Below are 24,015 nucleotides of genomic sequence, written 5' to 3' on the forward strand. Positions count from 1 at the left end.
ACTCTTCATGCCGTTGAGGCACGTTAAGAGATCTTAATTATCTACTCACTACAAAGCACAGATTCATGGTTGGATGAGTAATCAGAACTACTTTCTTTAAACAATACTGTACCACATGCCTGATGATACTTGTCATCGCCAGCAAGACTGGTTTGTCTCTAATGAGTATTCTTGACTCATTCGATAGTTTTTTTTTGACATGCTGGGAAGAAAATACAAGTCACTTCCTCCTGAGGTGTGTTTAAGGTAGAACACTCGATAATATAAAGATGACACAATTTGGTTAGTTGGTTTCTTTCGTAATATCAAAACTGTGAAACAGGGTGAACATAGCCGCAGAGATTACCCCCAAGCAGAGAGCCTGCCAACATCCAGAAATAATCTTTTAATACTCTATAATAGTGGCAGAAAAACCAATTGAGAGGCGACAATAAGACGGATGACTGGAAGAACGCACTCCAGCCAGTCTGATCTATTGTTTGTGCATTACCTAACAAACAATAGTTTATTTGATAGTTTAAATCATGGGTGGAGTTATTTGTTCATGTGATGTTTGACCTTTTGGGATAGTCTGTGGGTGTTTCTGTGTTTGCCTTCAGCAAGTTCACACTTGTTTGGGTACACACTGCAGGGTAGTAGCGTCTCCAGCATGCAGTGTAATTCACAATATCTCACCGTCCCACAGGCTGAAGGTCACACGGGAAGTCTGACCCGGAAGGACGACACAACACTACTGACTGACGCCTCCACCAGCCAGCACAGTCTGACGTCTCAGCCTCTGGTCCCAGACGTCCCGGTCATCACTGGCGTGGAGGAGAGCCGAGTTGCAGCCGCAGACCAGGAGGAGGACAAGGAGGAGCTCGAGTTTCCACACGACTTGCTGCCCAGTCTCGACTTCAGCAGCGAGCTCAACATCTGGGAGTCCTCACTTGGGTAAGTGGAGGGGTTATACACATAAACACATAGAAATGTGGTTACGTCTCAACTTCCGAGGATGGTCGAGCGACTTCCATGCATTTCCCGGAGATTCAATGCAATCACTCCATTACCTTTTACCCATACCCTGATATGATTTAAATGTCTGGGATTTGCTTTCTGTGCTCTGAATTGACATTTTTTCTGTACATTGTGACATTGTGTAGCATATTTTTGTCCCATCATGCTTCCATTTGTGTGTTGGGTCAATTATATTCATATAACTACCATCTTTTCCTTATCTTTCAAAAAGGAGGAGTGATACTAAGTGTAGTTTAGTTTTACTCATCAAACATTAAAAAATGAGCTTGTATAGAAGCAAATGTGTGCAGTGTTTGAAGTCTTGTTGCACTATGAAATGTATTTGTACTTTTGTTTATTAGTGGTTGCAAAGAATCAGCCACACAGAGGCAGCAAAGTGACCAGGATTTCTTCACATGACTAAAGAAAAAGAGCCTTGTTATGGAGTTAAGGATTTAAAAGGTTTAACAGAAAAGACTCCCACGTACAGTGTAACAAGTTCAATCTCGGGTTTTCTCATTATGTGAAGCTAAAATGTGACTTGATATACAAGAGGAAAGAAAGAAGGCATAAAACAGGCAAGGTCTGAGGTGACTTTTATTTAGATGACTCAGAAAACGTGTCACATGTAAATAAATGCAGTCAGTCTTGTCAGTCCTCTCATCTACGACAACATACTTTGATTAATGATTTAATGTTAAATTGTTGAGTAAAGATTGCATCTTAGAGACTGGCATATCAAGAACCTTCCAAAACAGGGCTATTGACTGATACGCTATCAATCATTTAATCTATCCAGACAAGTTTTACCTCTCTGTATTCTTCATGCAAAATATAGTGAGACTGGAGCTTATCCCAGCGTGCACTGGAAATGGATTAAAAGTAAGATCCTGATTGCTAATTGAAAGCTCCAGGCCTGGCTGAGGTATTCAATGATAACAATAAGATACATTTTAGTTAATGGATGCATCAAAATTCTGAGATGTGCCCATGTAATTGCATGCCCTGCAATGATTGCCCTCAGATCATTTGCAAATGATTATTAATGAATAACAATGTCATATTATAATTGTATTTTGTATTTATTACAATATAATGATGTCCTCTATATTGATTTACCTTCATTCATGTCAATAATGGGACACATTTCTAGTCATTATTCTGTCAAAGTGAAGGTTAATCTGATAATGACTTGCTATGTGAAAATGTGTTTGTGCTTGTCTGCTTATGTGTGTGTGTGGGTCTGTGTCAGCAGTCCTCAGAGTAGGTCAGGTGAAACTAAATGTGAGCAGGTGAACCCTCTGCTGGTGGGCCTGCAGCATCACATGGAAGTCAGTCAACAACCATCTGGTCTCAATACAAGGTACCACTGAGGCTCAGAGTGATGGGGGCAGCAGGCAGTGTGTGTGAGTGTGGTCGCCTGTAGATGGCATGATATAGACTGAAAAAAAAGAATCATGAAATTCGTTAACCGGGTGATTTAATATGTCGTACTGATACTGGAGTGGGATGAATTTTGCTGCTGTGGTGTCCCGGTTGAAATAAACTTGCTTTGACTTGTTTTAATTAGATTTTTCATGTTTTGGGAAAGTAATGTGTTCCATTTAAATTGTGTTTGGTGTTCTGCTTTTGCTTGAGCCTGCGGTTTATTGCACTAATTTATCAGAGTGTTTAATGAGTTTTGACAGCCTGACACATTGCAGTTATTTAATAATATTCACTGTTTAGTGTGAAAGTGTGAAATTATAAATTTTAATAAATACTGAACAAACATTTGCTCGATATCATTTCATTATGCAAACTGTTGAAAGATCATAATGCAATTGCAACGAAGTCGGACTACAAAGTACTGTAAATACTTGTCTGCTGGAAACGCCTGCTTTTTTTCCCACATAAGGTCAAGGCAGGCAACAGCTTGTTAGTTAGCAAAACTTGCTGGCTGCAGATCGTAATGTTTGTCATGCCGCTCCTCTTTTTTTAAAGGGAGTGCCAAGCAAGGTGAGGAACACGTTGTGAGGGCAGAGGTTGTGTTTGTGTAGCAGCAGAACCTTTCGAGAGCAGCCATATAGGCCTGCATTAACCAATCAGTTGTTGTGAGGTTGCTTCTGACTTCTATATGTGTGGACATAAATCACCATGTCAGAGTGGTTATTGAAAGAAAGATGTATAGATCAGGACATGCACAAAACATGTCTATACCAGGAGCACACTGAGATTTAACTTGATGCCAACGCAACTTCAAATAATGTTCTGTGATGCCTGCTAATGGCTTGGCAGTGACTCAGCAATTATATTTAAATGGCAGCATGCTAATCGCACAGCTGAGGGACGTTAGCAGTTTGTTGGCAGTGTACTTTAGGAGTCACTTGTTTGATTTTGAGTATTTTTTCTGAAATAGTATTTCTTTTAAACACTTGAGCGTATTTCCAGTGAACATGATGAAAAGGCTATAATGACTATAAATTGTATTCTGTGGTGCTTTATATTTGTTCAGATTTCTGAAATGAATAACGACATTTTTTATTACATTTCTCATGGTGGTGGAATAGTTTGGATATTTTAGTAAACTAAAGTACATTCTAGTAGTCTGAGTCAGATCCCGAGATGTCATTGGAAATAATCTATTATTTATAAGCTTTTATCACAGTTCAAAAATGAAGTATTATAAAAGTGAATTCATACTATGTCTAACTATTTAAAAATTAATAAGTTGTTTTAATTGTGGATCACTGCTTGGATACTAATGGCTGAATAAGCAGTTTGGTGTGGCTAAAGCCATCTGCATGTTCATGGGTTCTGATATGCAGACAGCTAAAGATGTTTCTAATGAAAGAAAATGCAGCTCAGAACATTCCTCCTGTGTGCACTCGTGTGCTGTGTATATATATTATAGTGCTTGAGCATGGGCTTCCCCTCTGTCTGTCGGCGTGCCTGAAGGCATTATGGAATGAGCAGCTGCCCGCCTGCCTCGTCCTAACTCTGTCATCCTACCCTCGCCTCAGGCCCCAAGGCGGCGACCCACTTCTCACAGATGTCCAGTCTTCACCTCAACCTGCTGCCACGTCGTCCCTGGGCAGCCGACCCCTAACCCCTTCAAAATCTGTGTCCTTAGACCGGGAACTCCAGGAGGCCTTCCAGGAATGCGAAGAACAAATGGCGTCACTTGGCATATTCTCTCCCAAAGAGCCCTACAGCAACACTAATGAGACAGTTAAAGATGTAGGGAAGAGAACCAGGGAGGTGATGGTTAACAAGTCCAATGAGTCATCGTCATTGCCGCCAATCCTCGTGCAGCCAGGACATAGCAACAAGGGCCATAGCAACAAGAGTACACATGGAAACAGTGAGGCAGCAAACAGTCAGAAGGAAACAGTTGTGTTTAGTTTCAGGAATTACATACTGGGCACTGAGAATCATGTCGGGACTGAAGAGATGGAGAGCGATATGAAAGCAAGTCAGTGTTTGGATCAATGTGGAAAGAGTGAGGCAGAAAAAGAAATAGAAACAGAGAAAAAGAACACAACACCCATGGATATGCAAATAGAAAAAGCATCACATTCATTGAAAGAGCCCTTTAAACATGCTGTGCTCAGCGAGCAGGGAAGCAATCCAACAGAGGAACTTAATGTTGATGCTAATGTGGTGACTGAAGAAAGCGCCACTTTAGATTGCAATGCAGTTGTTAAGATGAAAAGCAAAGCGGCAGTAACAGAGTCGACAGACAGTAAAAAGGGAACTCAAAGCACTGAGTACAATATTAATAGGTGTACTGTGGAAACCAAGGCAGATAATTTAGGTGAAGAAACATCCATGTGTCCCTCCCATTTAAAGAATAAAGATACATCTGTAGAGCTGCAGTTAGATGCACAGAGGGAAACCAACTTGCACACAGAGGAAAGTCCAGTGGAATCAAAAATGGATGAACAGATGGGTCCTGGAAGTGAGAAAAAGGCTGGGCAGAACAAAGAGGCAAAGAAAAAGAAACACAGAAAGAAAAAGAGGATGGAGAAGAGCACTGAACAGAAAGCAAGAGCTGTGGAGTGGTTGAACGATGAAGAACAGGCCACGCCGTTCATAAATACAGGACATCACACTGACTCACCAAAAAATGCATCAATGTCAGAAGTGATGTCGAGCTCCCTTCTATCATCCTGTTACAATGAGGAGAGTCATCTTCCTGCCTTCCCCTGTTTGTCTGTATCATGCCAGGCTCTTTTAACGACGTCTCATCAGGCAGATAACCACAACCCTCTCCAGGCCCCAACTGGTTTAAATCATAGTTCTGGTGAAAGTCTCCCACAGGAGCAGCATGTGGCTGAGGGTGAAACCAACAATCAAAGTACACCCATGCCACGTGTACAAACTGTGAAACCTTTTAGCCGGATTGGTACCAGTGATAAGAGATCAGATACACAAACAGAAGAGGCTACAGTTACAGAAACAGAAATACTCACACAGGCAAGTCAGAGCCCACTCTCCAACAGCCAAACTTGTGTGGGAGAGAGTTGCGTAGAAAGTGCCCTTGAACAGGCTTTAGTGCTGGGTACGGCGTTGCCACTGACAACACCCACGTTGCCAGAAGTGATAGAAAGCAGGGGAGAGGGAGAAAGCGTGAGGCATGATTCACTCGAGCGAGTAGCTACTGTAACGGTTGGAGATCGTGAGAAAGGAGGAGAGGATTTATCGAAAGAAAGAGAAGAGTGCCTCAGCTCTGCAGATGGAGAGAAAGGCAAACTCCTGGACGGCCATCCTCCGCTCTCGTTAATCTGTTCTCAAGGAAAATACTCGCCGGCTTTCTCAGCCAAGGAGGGACAGGGTGCATTTGAGAAAAGCTGCAGCAGCGAAATGCCACACAACTCGGCAGAGACTGAAAGTAAGGGACGGAAAGAGACAACCATTCGCACTTCAGACGGAGAGATCTCACCCACTGAAGAAGGAGACGGAGAAAAGGAGCCTATCAGGGCAGATGTTGATATTGATACTTCCCCCCAGAGGCTCCTTGCTGGCCCTGATCGTCCAGATTACAGCGCTGCAGGAGTGGAGCGATCAGGAGAGAGAGGAGGAGCAGGAGAGGAGGTGGGAGAGAGAGAAGGGCTGTCGAGAGAGCACAGTTCATTCAGCCAGACGGAAGGCTCTGCTGGTGGGGTGTCATCAGTCGCTACTGTAACGTGTCCGCCCATCGATGTTGCCGAGTCACAGCTGAGGAAACAGAGCTGGAGTGAGCAGATTGCCACCGTCACAGAGAGCATCTGTACTGAGCAGGACTGTCTCTCTTATCCTGGTCAGGAACAGCGGAGTGCAGCAGTTTCGCCTCTCCCCACGGTCACTGCACAGAGCTCCCACGATAAAGATGGAGGAATAACGGCTGAGCTTAAACAGAATTTGGATGCATTATCTCTGGGATGTATTTGTGAAGAGTCGCCGATCACAGAAGCAAATAACAGCCAGGTCGTCCCATCATCGATCTTAATTAAGCCTTCGACTGCCTCGCAAGTCTCTGTCGAGAGACAATCGAGCAACAATCAACAGATTCAACTTAGTAGCACTACTGAAGCAAGGACACCAGAAACAGAGTTCCAAGTGGAAGCAATCACCCAGAGCAGCAGCGGTGACAATGTTATGTCTGGAGTGGGAGCGCAAGTAAGTGAAAGAAGTAAAGTTATCCACAGGGTTCACTTTGCGGACAGTGTGAAGGAGGAGGACGGTTCCTCTGTAAATTTCAGAAACATGTCAGTGCCGGCCCTGGACTGTGCCTCTTTACCTCCTCTGACTGTTCATGAGAGTTTGCACTATCCTGTTGTTGAGGCTAGCTTCATCTTTCCTGAATTTCTAAGTTTGAAGAAGCAAGAACTCTTCACAAATGCAGCACCTCCAAACGATGACCCAGCACTACAGCCACCAGCTGACTTTCCAAAGCAAGAGAAATTTGCCAAGTTGAATGAAGGGGATGTGGAGACTGAGGACAAGAAGGAGAAAATAATATTAAATCAGTCAGAAAATGATGCTTTGGAGATAAAAATGGTGAACAACCAGTTGAGAGCAAATATGTGCTTTGAACAGCCATCACATCTGACTGAGATGAATCAGACTGGTAATGACGTTTTACAAACAGCAGGAAGTGATACCTCTGAGGCTCGTCGTCCTACAGTTGAACAGCAAACAGAGATTGAGACCAACAAGGAGACTCTGTGTCTGCCTTTGTCAAATGTGATGAAGATCAATGAATTGCACTCTGACAAGCCTCAGGAGTCATCGCTAATGAGTGAGCAAAATCTTGAAGAAAAAGAAGAGAATCAAGTTGATCACTCAAGTTTTGTGCTTCAAGCTGTTCCATGTAGTGATGCCTCCACTGGGGCACCTTTTGGGCAACTTTGTTTGGATCCTGATCTTAAACTGAACCCTGAGGCTGTGAGCGTGACCTCCACATCCTCTCTGCAGACAAAGCCAAGTGATCGGTCTTCCTTCCAGTTAGTTGAAACTCATTCCAGTGGAGTAATTGCTTCTAATGATGATACGGCAAGTGAGCAAACAACAGACTCTGGTGTCACAAGTGATAAAGCAGTGACTTCAGAAATGACAGCCACTGACCAGTCAATTCCTGTTATCAGGCAGTGTGTCAGTGATCCTGCTTTTGTTCAGCACTCTCCTGACCCGATGCTGAGTCACTTGGAGTTCATTACTGATTGTCCTACTTCTCTTCCTGAACAGACAGATCTCTCTGGCAATGGCGGCGACGTCACTAATATCTCTGGAGAAGTGGATAGAATTAAAAGTCAGAGAATTACAGAAATGTGTTTTGCCCACGAGCATGAGCCCAGTGTTGTCTGTAGTGAAGCAGTTAAGATTAGTCTGAAACAGGATGGTAGAAGTAATGTTTCGGAGGCTGTTGCTGGACTTCAAAATGATGGTACTGATGACTTAAATACTGCATTTTCACAATTTCACCCACCTGGGGCGGTAGGTGGACCGGCAATGGATGAATCTGACAATGTCATGTCTCAAGCTCACACTGAGCTATACCCCACTGGCAAAAAATCTGCTGTTTGTAAGGAATCCATTAAGTCTGACACCATAAGTGTCAGCTGTCCACTCAGCTCTGACATGAATACCATTGAGTTGAATGGTAAAATTAAGCAGGACAATCTGGAAGAAAAACAAATCATTGAAGATCAGACCTCTGTGCTGTTCGAAGATAAAGAGGAACAAGTTGGAGAGGCAACAATGAACAGTCAACTGCCAGCAGCAGAGAGCAGCATGCTGAAGACCGGAAAGATGGGTGCAGCATCACTACAGAGTAATGGACCAGATAAAGAAACTGCAGAAGAAATTGGAGCCCTGCAGCCACCACATAAACATCAAGTACATAACACTGAATTGTCATTACGGAAAGAAGAAAAGAACTGGGGTGTTGCAATTAAAAGTGAGACAGAAACGTCTTTGTCTCCAAGTCAACCTTCTGGGTCATGTGAGGCCATGCAAGCTGCTGAGGTATTTTCTATTGGTGAACCTCAAACTGTCTATGACCAGAGTTTGAACCAAACTCAGAAGGCAACACTGGGAAGCAGCTCCGATCCAACACCAGATTTGATTGCAGCTCTTGACCAATCCCAGTCCGTTCCAGATCCAAACGACATTGATTTTCAGCAACAGGAGCCACAGCAGCATCTGAAAGCCAAACATTTCACAGAGGAATCATCAGGTGGCTGTTTGGAGGGGCGAGAAAAGACTGACAGTAAAAATAGTGGAAACAGTAGTGGCAAAGAAAGAGTGGCAAGTTCAGAGAAAAGTGAGGGAGCAGAGGTATTCCCGGGGGTTGATAGAGTGTGTGTACCACCAGAGCTAGCAAGGGACTTTAAGGAGAATGAGAGGAATGCCTTGATTGTCAGTGAAATAGTTTTCTCTCAGGCAAGTGGGAAAAGACAAGAGATAGAGCAGAATGCAGGCCTTGAGTTATGGGTTGCTAGGTCAGATACAGCTCTGATGCTAAACTCTGCGTTTGTGAGTGATCTGGGTGGTCTGGGTCAGCAGGAAAGCAATTTGTCAGCTGCTTGTAAGGAGCCTGAGAAGTCGACAAACACTGTCATAACTGTTGGGTCTGCTTCACAAAATTGCAGTCCACCAAAGACCAGCACAGATAGCCCTGCAATTTATACAAACATCAGTCCCAGTGCAAACCAGGGTGTAAACATTAATCTGCTTGAACCTGCCGGGCAACCAGAGATTGATTTTAGTGCTGCCACGAGTGCGAAAAACAGCAGGGAAAGTGAGGAATGTGAAATTCACAGTACTGTATACAAACCTAATGAGCTACCGAGCTCCAATAAATTGTTAGCCACACAAGACAACCTAATACTACAAACACCCACAAAAGGCCCTGATGCTGAGGATAATAGACGAGCATCAGACAAAGGGGAAGTTGGCAGGAAGGGGGATGAACAAAGAGAAATAAAGGAGACAGACCATGAAGCAGCAGAAAAGCAGGGGGTTGTAAATTTAACTGGGAGAGCCAAAGACAATGAGTCAGGATCAGTCAAAGTGTCAGACCACTTTCAAAGTGCTGTGTCACACAGAGGCACAGAGGCTCCTGCTGGTGACTCTGAAAGAAGTGCTATGCTTTGTAAGGTAGCGGAAAATGAAAGTGATGGAACAAATATAATGATTTCTGGTAATGTCGCAGTCCCTTCTGCTGTCTCGTCAAAGTGCCCCGAAGATTTCACATCGACTGCTCTTGCCACCACTTCTGAGTCAGAGGCCCAGTCAGTTGATGTTGTCGTAAACTCCATTGAAGAAACATTACTTGGAAAAGTTCCTTCCTGCAGCCCTGTCAGTACAGAAGAAACTGGTGTTTCAGAGAGTACTGATCCTGGAGCAGCTGCCCAGGAACCAGATATAAATTGGATAAAAGCTCTAAAAGAAGCTGCATCACAGTCAAAGAGTGAACAATGTCATGAAGCTGGTGATTCAAGGTAAACACAATTGCATTTGTCTGTATTGAAATTTGAAAGTATTTTAAGAGCTGCACTCAAGATTTTATTGTACTAGCGGTATTTTAAATCCTAGATGTCACAGGTTATGATGGATGTCTTTAAATGAATGAGACAAAGTATATATTGGCATGATGTCACATGTTGTATCTGCTTAAGTAGGTCCCAATTAGAAAGCACTGAAATATTGAGAGAATACAGAAAATATTAATAGTTTGGGCAGCTGGGTAATTAGTTTTTTCTCATTTGCATGAGTTGTAAAACTTTGATTCTCACCCTGTTAGAGTAGACTTCTGCAATTGTCAGTTAACAAAGCAGCCGAGTAACACAGTTGTCAGCTTGTTTGGAGATGCAACGTGGAGAACTGTTTGATAATGAATATGAATAAGGAGGTAAACACAGAGCTCATTTGTATTGACGAGTTCGGGTCAGATGACTGCCTGTGGAAATCTAATGGAAGTAATGTAGCTCTTTATATTCAAAGGGTGACCTCAGCTGTGACATCGTCTCTGGTCTCCAGGGCAAGAATGAACCCTTTCTTACAAAAAAAAACACACCACACTGTCCAACACAATACATAAACACACACACACACACACACACACACACACACACACACACACACACACACACACACACACACACACACACACACACACACACACACACACACACACACACACACACACACACACACACACACACACACACACACACACACACACACACGCGCGGTCCAATTCCCACATGAATGTACACAGTTGCTATTTGTCAGTCATTCCTTGAACATGTGCTGTAAACAAAACAACAAGTCTCCCAACCCCCTCTTTTCATATTGTGTTTTTCAGACCCCTCCCATCCCTGGACTCTCCACAACAGGAGTTTCTTACTCCGACTGAGGAGATAGCTGCTCCTCAGAGACCAGAGGAGATCCCACCATCACCACCGGAGCCGGCAGTAGAGATCCCAGCACTAAATATTGTGACGAAGCCGGTGGACTTTCCTGAACCTCTGAAGAAGTCAGCAGATCTTCTAACAGAACTTCACAAACCAGCGCAACACACAAAAGAAGAGTTTCCAGAACAAACAAAACAAGACGAGCTACCAGAACCCGTCAAGAAAGAAGAAGAGCCAGAAGACCTTCCTGCAGTAATAATAAATCAAGCAGCTTCTACAGAAGAAGCAGAAGTGCGGTTTGAAGAGTTAGAACCTGCAAAAAGTGCAGAGAAGCTTCCAACAAAGAATGAAGTAGAGCCAACAAAGGATGTCGAACCACAACCAGAACCTCAAAACACGACAACAGAGACCTTGCAGCCAGATGAGAAGCTGGTCAATGAACTGCAAGAGGAGGCAGTGATAAAAACCAGACAGATCCCTTCTGTGGAGCATTTTACTGCCCCAGCTGAGCAAACTGCTGTGACCGAAACAGTCCAGGGTCCTGCTGCAGAGCTACAGGACAGTGGGTGAGTGCCTTTGTAACAACATTGAAGTAACATCAAATACACAATGTTTCTTTTCGCTCACTTCTCGCGGTTTATTATAAGACTTTGGTTAAGAAGTGATGACTAGATTTTCCAGTGAAAGCCTGTTTTAACAGTTGGCTCAAGTCATGTAGCCCGAGAAAGCTGGTCTCACCAAATGTTAAAGTTCATTCAACAAAACATTGTTCTTTTAAATTGGGAGGCATTTCCACCAGGAGACGACTGAATAGAAAGATCTCTTTAGAGCATGAAAAACCTAATAATATTTGGTAAATGTCATTGCTTTTCCTTCACTTTGATGTACCAAAGACATGACATTGGAAGGGTTTTATTTGTAAGATAGATGATCTCAGGGGAACATGTGCTTTACAGCTCAGAAGCTCACTCCCTCCACCTGTCACACTTTGGAAATGGATTTCCATGTGCTCCGAGAGTACCTTTGGCCGCTTTTATTTAAGCCCTCAGACCCTTGGAGAACATTTGGTAGGTTGTTTCTGTCAAGTGGTTTCACAATGTCTGATTGGATGAATGAGTCCCGCAGAATTTTGCACGAGCTGCAGAAACAGTAGGGAACCCTTCATGTTTTTAAAGCTTTTGACTCAAGTTAAATACACAGTGTAAATCAGTAGACGGTTCAGTTCAACACTGACACAGACGTTTTGTATTCATTTCAAGCATTGTCAAAGCTCCAGGTTGACTAATTTGCTCCATTTTTTTGCTGGGTCATTGGAAAGTTGCAGTCCATTTATTGTGTAAGTGATTAACTGTGGTTTAAGGATTTACTGTGCATCTGTTTTAGTCAAATTATTTACTTAAACCAGAGCAGATAGTTCCTATTCTCTGTTGTCCCAGTGATCTCTCTTACTTGTCATTCTCTCCTGCACATCCCGGGGAACCATCCCACATGCCAGAGTAGCACTTGCTGCCTGTCAGTCTCAACACTTGTCCCGTCACTGCTGTTGGAGACGTGAGCTTTGTCCAGAGCAGGGCTGAGGAAGAATGACGGCACTCGGTTTCATCGGTGGATAAAATTACACATGCCTCCATGTGGCACAGACAGAAATGTAGCTGTATGGTCTATGATATTTGTGCATACATGCGGGTCTTTTTTTTTTCTTTCTCCGCCCCCAGAGGCCGTCCTAGCTGTCAGTCCCACTCTGTCTGTACGGCTTTGTGAACCGAAGCCTGTAGTGGGAGGAATTTTAGGCAGACACTCAGCTCCACTGAAGTCATTTGTGCGGACCAGACAGGGAGGAACAAAAGCCAGGGTTCAGGAAAACACTTGAGCATGTGCCGCAGTGCGAGCGTGTATGACAGAGCCAATCAGACTCACAGCCAGAGAAGAAGTGGACTGGGACATTAAGTCATCAACTCAGCGGTTGTGGAGTAGGGCAGCGCTTCAGCAGAAGTTATTTCCATTGCTGAGAGTATTTACCCCTGAAGTTTGTGTGATGGATTTATCTGCGTCTGAAATCTGGGTGAGTTGACATAGAGGAGCTGCCCTCTTTTATTATTTTTTTTTTTTTTCTCTCTTTCGTGTCCACAGTGTTTGTGTTTAAGTCCTTCCAGGTGGATGGAGCAGATGGTCTGTAGGTAACCAGCGCTAATTACGCTCTGCCTCTGCTGACCTCACCAGATGGGTGGAGAGGAGGGACGAATAGAGAGACGAAAACACAGGAGGCTTTTCGAGAACAAAGTTGCAAAAAATGTACCTCCTTCAATTTAAAAAAAAAATGTTGCAGGTTTGAGCATGTTTAGTTTCCTGCTGGTTCAGCCTGTTAAAAATCTTCTGAATCACAGGAACGCTAATGATTGACTACAGTCTGGGAGTTTTCCAAAAATCCTGTACGAATAATATACTTTGAAAGTTGATATCTCAATTTTAGAACAGTTTTAAGATACTTAAATGCTATCTGGCTATTTTGCTTGGTAACATATGACATCAAATATAGAAACAACAATAAAATCAAACAATAGTATTGTTAGTTTGGTGGAAATAAAGATCTCGAAGGCTGTTTCACTCATGAACCACTACTTAAAAACGCAGTGAATCTTTCTACCCTTTTGTATATTTACCCTTCATATTTTTGGAGCTAAAAGGAAGTGTGATGCATGGAAGCACATATTGTACTGTAAATAGACCCATTGCCATGGTGACTGCAGGTTGCCTTTGCCGGCAAAAGCGAAGCAAATAGAGTGATTTCTGCCAATTCAACCACAATGAACTGCTTCTGAATATTAATGAGCGATACTAGCTAACTCACTAACTAACTGTTCTTGAATATAGGGCTTGTTGCTGCATAAAAGAAATGATCCTCCTGTCATTACTGCATGTTTTTTGTTTTTTTTCATTTAACGCTGCTTCGACTTGGTGTCTATCAAGTCCAGCTGTTTCCTGGAAATGACATTTATTGTGTCTGAGGCCTGAATGCACTTGAAGCAAAGTCACTTGTGGTTTTTTTAATCTCATTTATAAAAAAGTATAGGTTAGAGAACAGTTTATTATCTATGTAAGAAAAGTACTTACAAGTACACGGGTTCTATGAGGTGGAGCTGAGTAAAGCCTTGTACACTAGAGAATTACTAACAATAAAAACCCGTTTGGAACAACCTCCAGATGTTAATGGTAATAGTGAAACAAAGCTGAGGTGAAGCAGGGTGATGTGTTGCTGTAAAGAACACATATGCTGTGTCAAGATTTTTGCACTCATTCTGTTATGGTGAGAAAAACCCCCCTGCTATTTCATGCACATCACATACTGCACAGTAACTCCTGTTCACTTGAAATCGTCAGCCGACATTGTGTTTTCTTAAAAGTACCAAAACTGTAAATACAAAACCAGACCAGGGCTTGAACTTCTTTACTTTTCGTCTTCTTTAGAACCGGTTTTTGTCCATCTTGGGAGGCAGCAGTCAGTCTCATGACAGTTTGCTCAATCTGGGTTGTGACTTGGTTCTTTCTATTTCCAGGCTGCATGTGCCAAGTTGGCCACAGACGCTAACACATGTATCACTTTGGCCTTCGGGTGTAAATTTCTTACAATGAGTTTGTCCAGACGAGAAAGAAAATACATTTAAAAGATCTGCATCGTATGAAGCCAATTTGCTTTGGGCTATAAAAGTCATATTTTCACATAATAGAATGACATTAACCACACCGGTGTAATGCTGAGGTGTAAACTACAGGTTCGCTACACCCATAAGAAAAACAGACACGCCTATTAAATGCTATTAAGTTCTGACTTTACTGGAGATAGGTGTGGAATAACAGAGCTCTGTCTCACAGTGTGGAAGGAGCAGGAAGAGAGCTTTGAAACGTGCAGCTGAGCAGATGGTCGTCTTGATGCGTGAGGGGTGTAATTGGGCTTTAGTTGATGGAAGTATTGTGAAGCTCTGTTTGTGAGGCTACTGGGATATTTTTAGAGCTAAACGGTAGGCATGCCCCAAGTGGGGAACAGCTGCATGGGCGTCCGTCGCAATGCCTGTCAGATTAGAGAGCCTACCACTCCTGATAAGAAGGCCTGGATCAGGTCCAAATCCACTCCACCAGGTGGTTAGTGATAATTGAGCCGGACTCCCTCTTTCATGCTTCTTCCCAACAGAGGACGAGACGAGCAAGCATGAACTGGCAATTTCAGGGGCTGATGAGAGGAGTTATAGTTTCAGTTGAAATTAGAAAAGGGTTCTTAGGATGGTTGGAGTGAGCCTTATATTTTTCAGATCACTGCTAGGTTTAGGTTTCAGCAGTGTGATCCTTCTCTGTCTGCTTTGAGGTAAGTTTACGGAATGGACCATTTCCTTCAGCAGTAATGGAGAGGAAAGTGGAGTGTGTACTTTAAAAATGGCCAAACTTGGCCTTATTGTCGTGGCCCTTCTGTTGATGTTTTGTGTTCCTTTCCTTGTAGGCCCTCCCTCGCTGAGTGGGCAGAAAGCGGTCACCCCGATCCCACCTCTCCCCCGCATCCTACATCTGTACACCCCCCCCTGCCTGACCTCCCACCTCACCTCCAAGACACCTTCGATGCCCGTAGTCTTTCTTCAGGGCCACAAGAAAGTTGCACACTTGAAGCCCTACCAACCCCACCAGCATCACCCTGCACTCCTCCTCCTCCTCCTCCTCCTCCTCCTCCTCTTCATTCTCCAGGCCGTACATCCCCTTCTGCACCTCCTGAACCCTGCCGTGTCCCAGCAAGGTATGAACATGAACTTTGTGTCATTGTCCATATGTAGTTTGTTTACCATCAACATTCCCCAATTTTGTTGCGTCCCAAAATCGAATGTAAATGTGTGTCTTTGTGTAGTTTACAGCATATTTATTCAGTGCCAAGACCAGTTTCGTTAGCCTGCTTCATGAAAAGTCGTCCCTGCTCTCGCCTCTGAGCCTAGCAGTTGAGGTCAATTTATGGCATTAATTGGACAACTGGCAGAGTGAATTAGCTTGTGAATCATGTTTTTCAAAGCTTCCAAACCCACGCACACACACAGTATAGGATCAACAGAGATGAATTGTGTGCAAGTCAGGGGGAGAGATTGTTGTACGCACAAAAAAAGAAGAAATTGATTGGAGAAACAGCACTATATATATATATATATATATATATATATATATATATATATATATCCCAGCGACAGATAGAGGCAATTATATTTCATAGTGTTTTGAGTGTTTTAATAAGAATAATATAATACCTATAACTAAGACAAATCAAAAGCCATTAAAGTAGGATTTAATGTAAATGAATGTGATGGGGTGTAATTTGTTGGACTTCTATGTTTTATGTTACAACACAGGACATTGTATGGTGATATTTTGTCCTTCTCCAAATGTTGTCTTTTGTTATGATGAAGAAATACAGTACAGTAGATTTCTTTAGTGGGTTTTGGCAATCCTCACTTAATTTGTCAACTGTTTATGTTGAGTCACTGCACGTTAAGCCTACAAGCTTGGAGCTGCTGCTCAACACTCACCTATGTGGCATCAGTCTTTGCAAGTATTTCGCAGTAAGAAAGTGAATTATTGTATATCTTCAAATCCTTTAAAATTAAACTGTGTGTAAGTATTTATTAAAACTTTCCCTTCCCAGTGCTGATGATAAATTATATGTCACACGGTTTATAAATTTAGAATTCAAATCCTGCGTACATTTTGTCTGTTATGTCAACGATCCATCCTATTAGGCCTTCATAAAATGACACTATGACATTGCTATGCACATCCACCACATGAACCGAGAGGAAACTGGATTTACTAATGTGAACTTAGTGGTTATGGAAACTCAACTGTATCCTATGTAATTGTGGCTTGTAAATGGTGAGTATAGCAAAAGGACAGAGACCAAATGTAAACAAGATTATTATGTACACACTACATTTTTGGACTTGGCACAAGTAACCCCAGTATAAACGTTTTCCGGTGTTCGGGTTGTTGTTTTTCTTAACTGCTTCAGTGCTGTAGTATTAATCCACAAAACACTAATTTCTATTTCAACAGCCTTTCCGATTGCATTCAAATGAGGATGATGATGATTATTCCACAAACTTTTCCCTTTACAAAATTCACTGAGCATTCTTCGTCAGTCCCTCTCATCTTTGGCGATTTGTTATTAGAGAGAATGACTCAGCCCCTTTTGCAGTGCAGTGGTATTTACAACCAGTAGAGGGTGTTTTCTCTTTGCAGAGTCCAGTCATAATATTTCTCTGCCAGACTGTGGCTGCACTCTGCTGTTTGACTGCAGCAGTCACCTGATGCACGCATGGATGAACACAATCTTTCCTGCACTTCACTGTCACTCTCCATCTGCAACAAACTGCATTATATTTATACGTGGTCCTTCATGTTTGTGAAATATAGTTAATTGTACTCTATTGGAGCTTGTTATTCATGAACGTTTTTCAGAAAATCCCAGAATTTTGGAATATCTGACATACATTTTGTTGCTTTATTATTTATGATTGCTGAGTGGTTTGCCGTGTATCTGTAGAGAAGAGTGGCATACAGAGTGAAATATGGACCGAAAATTCCTATTAAATCTTAAGAAATGTTCCTGTTTGGATGTTCTGATTCTAAGAATTACGTCCTACATCTCGAACAATAAACAATATTTATTCATATTCACACTAACCCTAACCACAGATTTTGGTTGTCAAAAAGGCGTCAGTTTACTGAAATCAAAATTATTGGAAGGGTGGCTTGATGAACAAAAGTATGTCAGAAAAAGGTAAATAAGAGGCAAAGATGCAATTATCCAATAAAAATAATTGCTCTTCCAAATTGGTCCACTGGGGGCTGTGCTGTTTTTAGTAGCAATAACACTGAGACTGCTAAACTCAGCGTGATGCAGTAGTGAAACATGACCACTATTTACTTTAGTATCAAAGTTGTGAGGGTGTGTTTGTGAAAACATACCAAAATCTATAAAAGTGTGATAGCCTAAGAAGCAACAGGCTTATGTCAACATGAGTCTCAAAATAATCACCGTGGAGAAGTATTTAAGAATGTTTTCGGTTTTGTGAAATAGTGTTGTCACTCATTTGTCACACAATATGCAGATTGCATATTGGCCTCTGTACTAAATTGATTTTGTCCTCCTCATACGAGACATTAACTATTTTGCTTTCAGTCACATCCACTTGCCAAAAAATGGAAAATTTTAGTCATCCCCCAAAAATTATGACTGCTTTTTCCCCCCTCTGTTTACTGGCAATAAAATAGAACCCTTGATTATAAACCAAAACTCCATTGGACCCAGTAAACATATAAAGTGATACTGTGTGATAGCTCTCTGTTGTCGAGTGGGTTTGTTGTGTTTCACAACACACTTTCAGTTGTGATCACAAATATGCCGTCACCCACTGAGTCAATATGTCTTTCGTAGGTTTTCTCTGTTTTGTGATAATTTACAGTATATTCAGATTAGTACTTGTTAGTTTGTTTTTTGTTTTTTTGTTATTTACTATTATCTTGTTTCATATTATAATAGCATGACAGTCTTTGAGCCTGCATCCAAGATTACTATACATACTTGAAGAAGTATTCATACTTCGTGAACTTTCCCGCACATTGTTACATTACAGCCACAAACGTAAATATATTTTATTTGGGTATTACATAATAGACAAACACACGGTAGCACAACAAATTGGCCTTTTCTCATCACTGGCTTTCACTTGGGAAAAAATGTTCTCGCCTAAGTTGCGGATCTCAGCATCTCCTTCAGAGTGACCATGGCTTTGCATTGTCTGTCAGTCGTTAAACTTCTACACAGCGTGATCTCTGACCTGCCTTATGTGTTCCTTCACAGAACGGCTGCACAGGTGGACTCTGTTTACTAGTGAGGTGATTTATGAAGGCAGCTGGTTGCGCTGGATAATAGATTATGCGGCGTTGAATACACTTTTTGTGTTTGAAAGCACAATATTCTTTTCACTTCTTAATCAAGTGCTACTTTTTGTTGTTCTGGAGCATTACCATTCAAATATGTTGTAAGTTTGTGGGTGTGGTCTAAAAAATGTGTGAGTGATGTTAATACTTTTCCATTGTACTTGCAATGAGGACTTCACTCTATGTCAAAGACCTTTAAAGATGTAATTATGCATCCATGCAACACTCCTGATACAATATTTGAAAAATCATTGCACAGAATCAAAAACACAATTAGGTTTGCGTCACATTGCAGCCTGCTTAGCACATTGATGTCGTATAATAATATACTAAGCCTTCGAGCAGGGTACTTGTGTGTGGCGTGTAATGACCTGAATTCTTCTTGAGTGCCATTATAAATCTTTTAAAAAACCCAGCCATATCTTCCAGTGCCCAAGTTTGTTAAATTTTTTATTTCTTCATTTCCTGCAGTTGAAGCTGAAGTGCAAGGCCTCTCTCTGAAGCAGCAGGGCTTTAAAAGTGGCCATTCAAAGGAAAGGCAGCTGGTGCAGGCTTTGCTGCCCTACATACATGTATGGAATTTGAGGGGGGGAGTATAGATGGCAATAGAAGTCAATATTTTTTCTTGAACAGGGGTCTGTAGTGGCAAAGGGAGTGGGCAGTGATTTTGCTTGTCCCCCGGGGACCCAAAACATCGACCACCTAGCCCATCCGAGACCTGGATCACATCAATACTCTTTGTGAGCATCAGTTAATGGATTTCATGTTTACATGCAAACACTCCTCTTTTCAGAAGTGGTGTTGAATGTGCTGAACCCATTTTTTATGTGTGTGTGCAGAAACTGGAAATGTCATCTGGTGTTTTTTGTCCTCATTGATAGACATTTGACACCTGAAACCTTGATACACCAACTTTGTAGGATGTTCCATCCTGGAGGGTGAAGTTATTATACAGAGCCCTCGACTGCTCTCTTTCCCAGGACGAGACAATAGATTTGTACCTCTCAAATTACATTCATGAGTGGGAAATTTATGAAACGAGTTCTTGCTCTCATTTCCATCCCACAGGGCAACTTCCCAACAAAGACGTGCAGTCTTTTGCAAACCGATAAATACAAAATAAGGTAGACAACAAACCTGGACTCCTCCTGTCTTCAGTGCTGCTCAAAGCTTGATGAGAGTCAGTGAATTTATTTAGTTTCAGCCTGCTGGTCAGCATTGTTGACTGTCTCGCAAGAAAGGCAGTTGTCGATAAGTGAGGTAAGAAAAATGTGAGCAACCAAATGTTTTTTTTGCATTTTTATGGATAAAATATATGATTTTTATGGATATATATTTCTGTTCTTTTCTGACTTGTGTTGTTCTTGGTGGACTGCCTTGAAGGAAATAGATCACGATAGGATTAGAGTTTAACACATTGTAGTTTCTCAGAGTCTTTTGTTTACCTCGGGCTTCCCTCTGGTTGGCTAAGCTGAGTGCTGGAAGCTTCCATTGTGTGAAAAAGGAGGCACAAAAATGACATTTTCACTATGTGATGGGGGGGGGGGGGGGGGGGGGGGGTCCTGGTATTCACAAGGTACTCTTATGGCGGGAGGGAGGAAGAGGAGGGACTGACAGAGTGACGGATAAAGCGCCCCTAATTCACAGTGGCTTGGAGGTCTGCTATTGTCTGGCTCTTCTGCGTAGTCGCAGTAGCAGACCATAGAAAAGCTGCTCCTCTGTTTAAAGGCACAGGAGCCCAGTGACAGGGGAGAGAGTGGAGGGAAGAGGGGGGAGGAGGAAGCAAGAGCAGCAGTACAGCGCAGCGATATCAACAACCAAACAGAGAAAAGGCTGCTCTGACACGCATGGACGGAAGCAAATAAGCAGGATTACTATTATTATATTTTTTCATATACAAATTTCCTTGGATTCTTGGATTATTCTCTCATTTACATAATTTTTGCGGGAAGTTTCCTTCAACCTGGCGGTGCATTGTTTTACCACCAGATGGGTAGCAAAAAAATGTCCAGCCTGTAGAGAAGCAGAGGAGTGAATGTGGAGTGTGGATCCCTGAATCAGCCGCTGCTTTGCTCCTGATGCGAGAAGACCTCGCTCATCCTCTGCACTGCAGCACAGCAAAGCTCAGCTGCTGCTCAGCCCCGGTACAGGCTGTCCGCGTTCGCTCCCGAGGACCACCGCCACGCAGGAGAAGGAGCTGTGGGGTTAGCAGGTGGATGTGGAGGGCGGCTGGAGAGGAGGAGCAGGCAGGGGGGGCAGGGGTGGCAGAGCTAGCTGAGGATGGGAGCCAACGAGTCCATGGAGCAAGGACAGACCCCCTGTCCCTCTCAGGAACACATGTGAGTCTGACTGAACCCGCGTGCCTGCTCAGTGGCAGTGCTCGACGGTCTAATACTGTTCAGAGGTTTGAGTGGAAGAGAACAAAAACAAGACGGTCGTAATTTATTCAGAGGCTGGAAGGTGGTTTTACTGATTTATTAATGGCTTTGGGATTTTATGATGCAGATTCCAGTTACCCGTGATATCAATGATGTTAAAATCATTCAAGCTTTGAAAAAAAAACCCAACATTTTGATTATTCATGTTGGACAAATTTTTCACCTTTGCTTGTTTTCGCCATCCAGTACACCTGAGTGAACACTTCAGCATTGTTTGCTTTTGTGATGTAAATAGAGATGAGGAAATCTGAGCACGTGCAAATGTGCACCGATGTGCTTTGACTTCCAGTGCAGTGTGAAGCATGAAACATAATCCTGCCTCAGGGAATCCTGTGGGAACCCAGAACATAGTACAGAAAGTGATGTTTGGAGGTTGGTGGGGTGATGTTTTGTTTGGCGGGAAGGATGATGCGACTGCTGGGATCAGAAGCTGGTGACTGTGTTGAAATAGAACACGATGTGTGGGGGCGGAGGATAACCCTGGAATACTGGTTGAGGGAGTTAGAGATTGAGAGAGAGAGAGAGAGAGAGAGAGAGAGGGACACGGAGCAAGACCGCTCCACTTTTTTGTTTTATTTATATCTCAGACACACCACTGCACAAGGGACAAAGAGCCAGGGAAGAAACAGAAGAGAGGGTAGAGGAAATGGACTGCATGTTGATGTAGAAATGACTGATTAATAGTAGGATGAATTCAGTAAAGAAAAAAGAAACTTTATACAACATGTGTTTGTAGAACTGATGCATAGACTGAGGGTAAAAACAGCATTCTTCCATCTTTTCTCAAAATCTTTTCATGAAGCGCCTGTCCATCCATCTATCCCTGAGGTGCTGAAGCTCTGAAGGCACTTTGGACAAGTCGCCAGTCCATTCCATGGTTAACACAGGCCTAATAAATGGCTCATTTGAAGTCAACAATTATCGACACAAGACATGTATGCATTTGTGTTGTGGGACAGCTCTAGAGAGCCTGAAGAAAACTCACGTGAGCTCAAGAAGATCATGCAAACTCCACAGGGAGGCTCTGTTGGCCGACGGATTCAAACCAGGAACATTGTTACTATGGACCAACAGTGCTAACCACTGCACTCTCATATTGGTCCACTGGGATTTAAATCATTTTGCGTATTCTCATTTATCCAGCTAGATATGTCAAAATGTCTCGGAATATGTTTTGCCCCTCGTCTGAGTGACTTTATCGGTTCATGCTGCTCCCCTGATGATGCTGGCGGACATGCATACAGTATATCATCATATAAGAGGCATGATCAAATCCTGTCTACCTGAATCAACATGTGTTTGATCTTTTGAGGGGTAATTTTATGGTTTCTGCATTCCGATAGGTTTACATCAGTAATCTGAATAAACTTTGCATCTTATTTCATTACCACAATTTTAAGAATTTTTTTTTTTACCCCAAAAGTCAAATCCCCCCCGTCCCTCTTATTGACGGGGTCTTCTCTGCTTCACCCTGATTTGTTCTACTCTAATGTGCCATCTGCTGGCGTTGTCTCTGATTAGGCTGCGTGAGGTATTACTCTTTGAGATTATCTCAGTTTGACACCCTTTTGTCTTAATGGTTTTTGTTGTTTTGAGACTGAGTTGGTTCCTTGGACTGAAGGACACGAGAGACTTGTGTTAGAGATCAGCCTAGATGGCAAAGAAAGACAGGCACTGTGCAGCGCATGTTGAGCTTGTTTAAACATATCTTTTCCTGTATGAGAAATTATTTGCCGAAAATAAATCTGAGCGCTTGTCCTGTTTTTCTACCTCTGCAATCTGCTCACTTGTGACTACATAACATTTTTGTTGTTATTACGGAGAAGCTGTTGTACATTGAAAAGAGGATGATCTTGTTTGGTGGTAATGATGTAATACCCCTTCTCTTGACAGTCATTCACCATGTGTATGAAAGCTCAGGAGCTCCCTCTGTTGGCCTCATAATCCCTATTGTTTAGTATGGGACACACTTTCCATCAGTTCTGAAAAAATAAGTTGTTTTCACAGACCAAAGATGATGGTCATTTAAAACACATTTGACCCTGGTATCTATTGAATTTACCCCATATTGGTGTATTATTGGGTTTAGTTTGATGTAATTTAATTTAAAATCTCCAAATTTAATCATTATGTATTATTTTGCCATATTTTCTGTTCTGGCCCTTCATATCATTCGGTCAAAATACAGCACAGATTCCAAAAAGCTTGCAGGGACATGCATGTTGTTAATTACACATAGAAACATGTCATATGTTGAAAGTAAGACAGTTGACAATGTTATTAAAAATAGCAACATGTGTAAAAAACAGTCCCCTGCTTTGGTTGTTGCTGTTCATTTTTAATTGATGTCACGTAATGCATTGGCATCAATATATTATTGATGCACTGAGCAGGTACAAGTATTCCAGATGCACAAAAGAATAACAACAGATCACATATAAGTCAAAAGCAAAGCACAAACGACTGGTTGAGAGAACAATGGGAAGACAGACTTTTGAGAAAATGGGGAATTGGATTTGGGAAAACTAATGGTCAAGGATGAGCCTGGTGGAAAGATATTGACGGCAGTAGGTGCCCAGATGGAGAGGGTTTAAGGACTGTGGCAAGCGAGAGATGATGGAGTTGGAGTTAATCCATGGAGGCTAATCACGCAGCTGTTTGTAGACCAGCAGCTTGCGTCTGTTCATGCTTGGCTTTTTCTTCACTTGATCATTTTTCATTCAGTCACATTTCCC

The 24,015-nt window shown here is 42.4% G+C and overlaps 1 protein-coding gene across 10 annotated transcripts in view; it reads left to right on the forward strand.

The window, feature by feature from the left end:
* tacc2 (transforming, acidic coiled-coil containing protein 2) overlaps positions 1-24,015 on the forward strand; it is a 46,153-nt gene that overhangs the window by 5,863 nt on the left and 16,275 nt on the right. For 5 of the 10 annotated variants that reach the window (XM_080507753.1, XM_080507757.1, XM_080507758.1 and 2 more), the window contains 5 exons: positions 686-933; positions 2,249-2,359; positions 3,999-9,962; positions 10,829-11,443; positions 15,367-15,654. In XM_080507753.1, coding sequence (XP_080363879.1) covers positions 686-933; positions 2,249-2,359; positions 3,999-9,962; positions 10,829-11,443; positions 15,367-15,654 — 7,226 coding nt within the window. Of the gene's footprint in view, positions 1-685; positions 934-2,248; positions 2,360-3,718; positions 9,963-10,828; positions 11,444-15,366; positions 15,655-24,015 lie in introns of those variants that run through there. The other 5 variants (XM_080507755.1, XM_080507760.1, XM_080507761.1 and 2 more) reach the window with 3 other exon arrangements.

Source organism: Blennius ocellaris, assembly GCF_963422515.1.
Source record: "Blennius ocellaris genome assembly, chromosome: 13".
NCBI lineage: Eukaryota > Metazoa > Chordata > Actinopteri > Blenniiformes > Blenniidae > Blennius > Blennius ocellaris.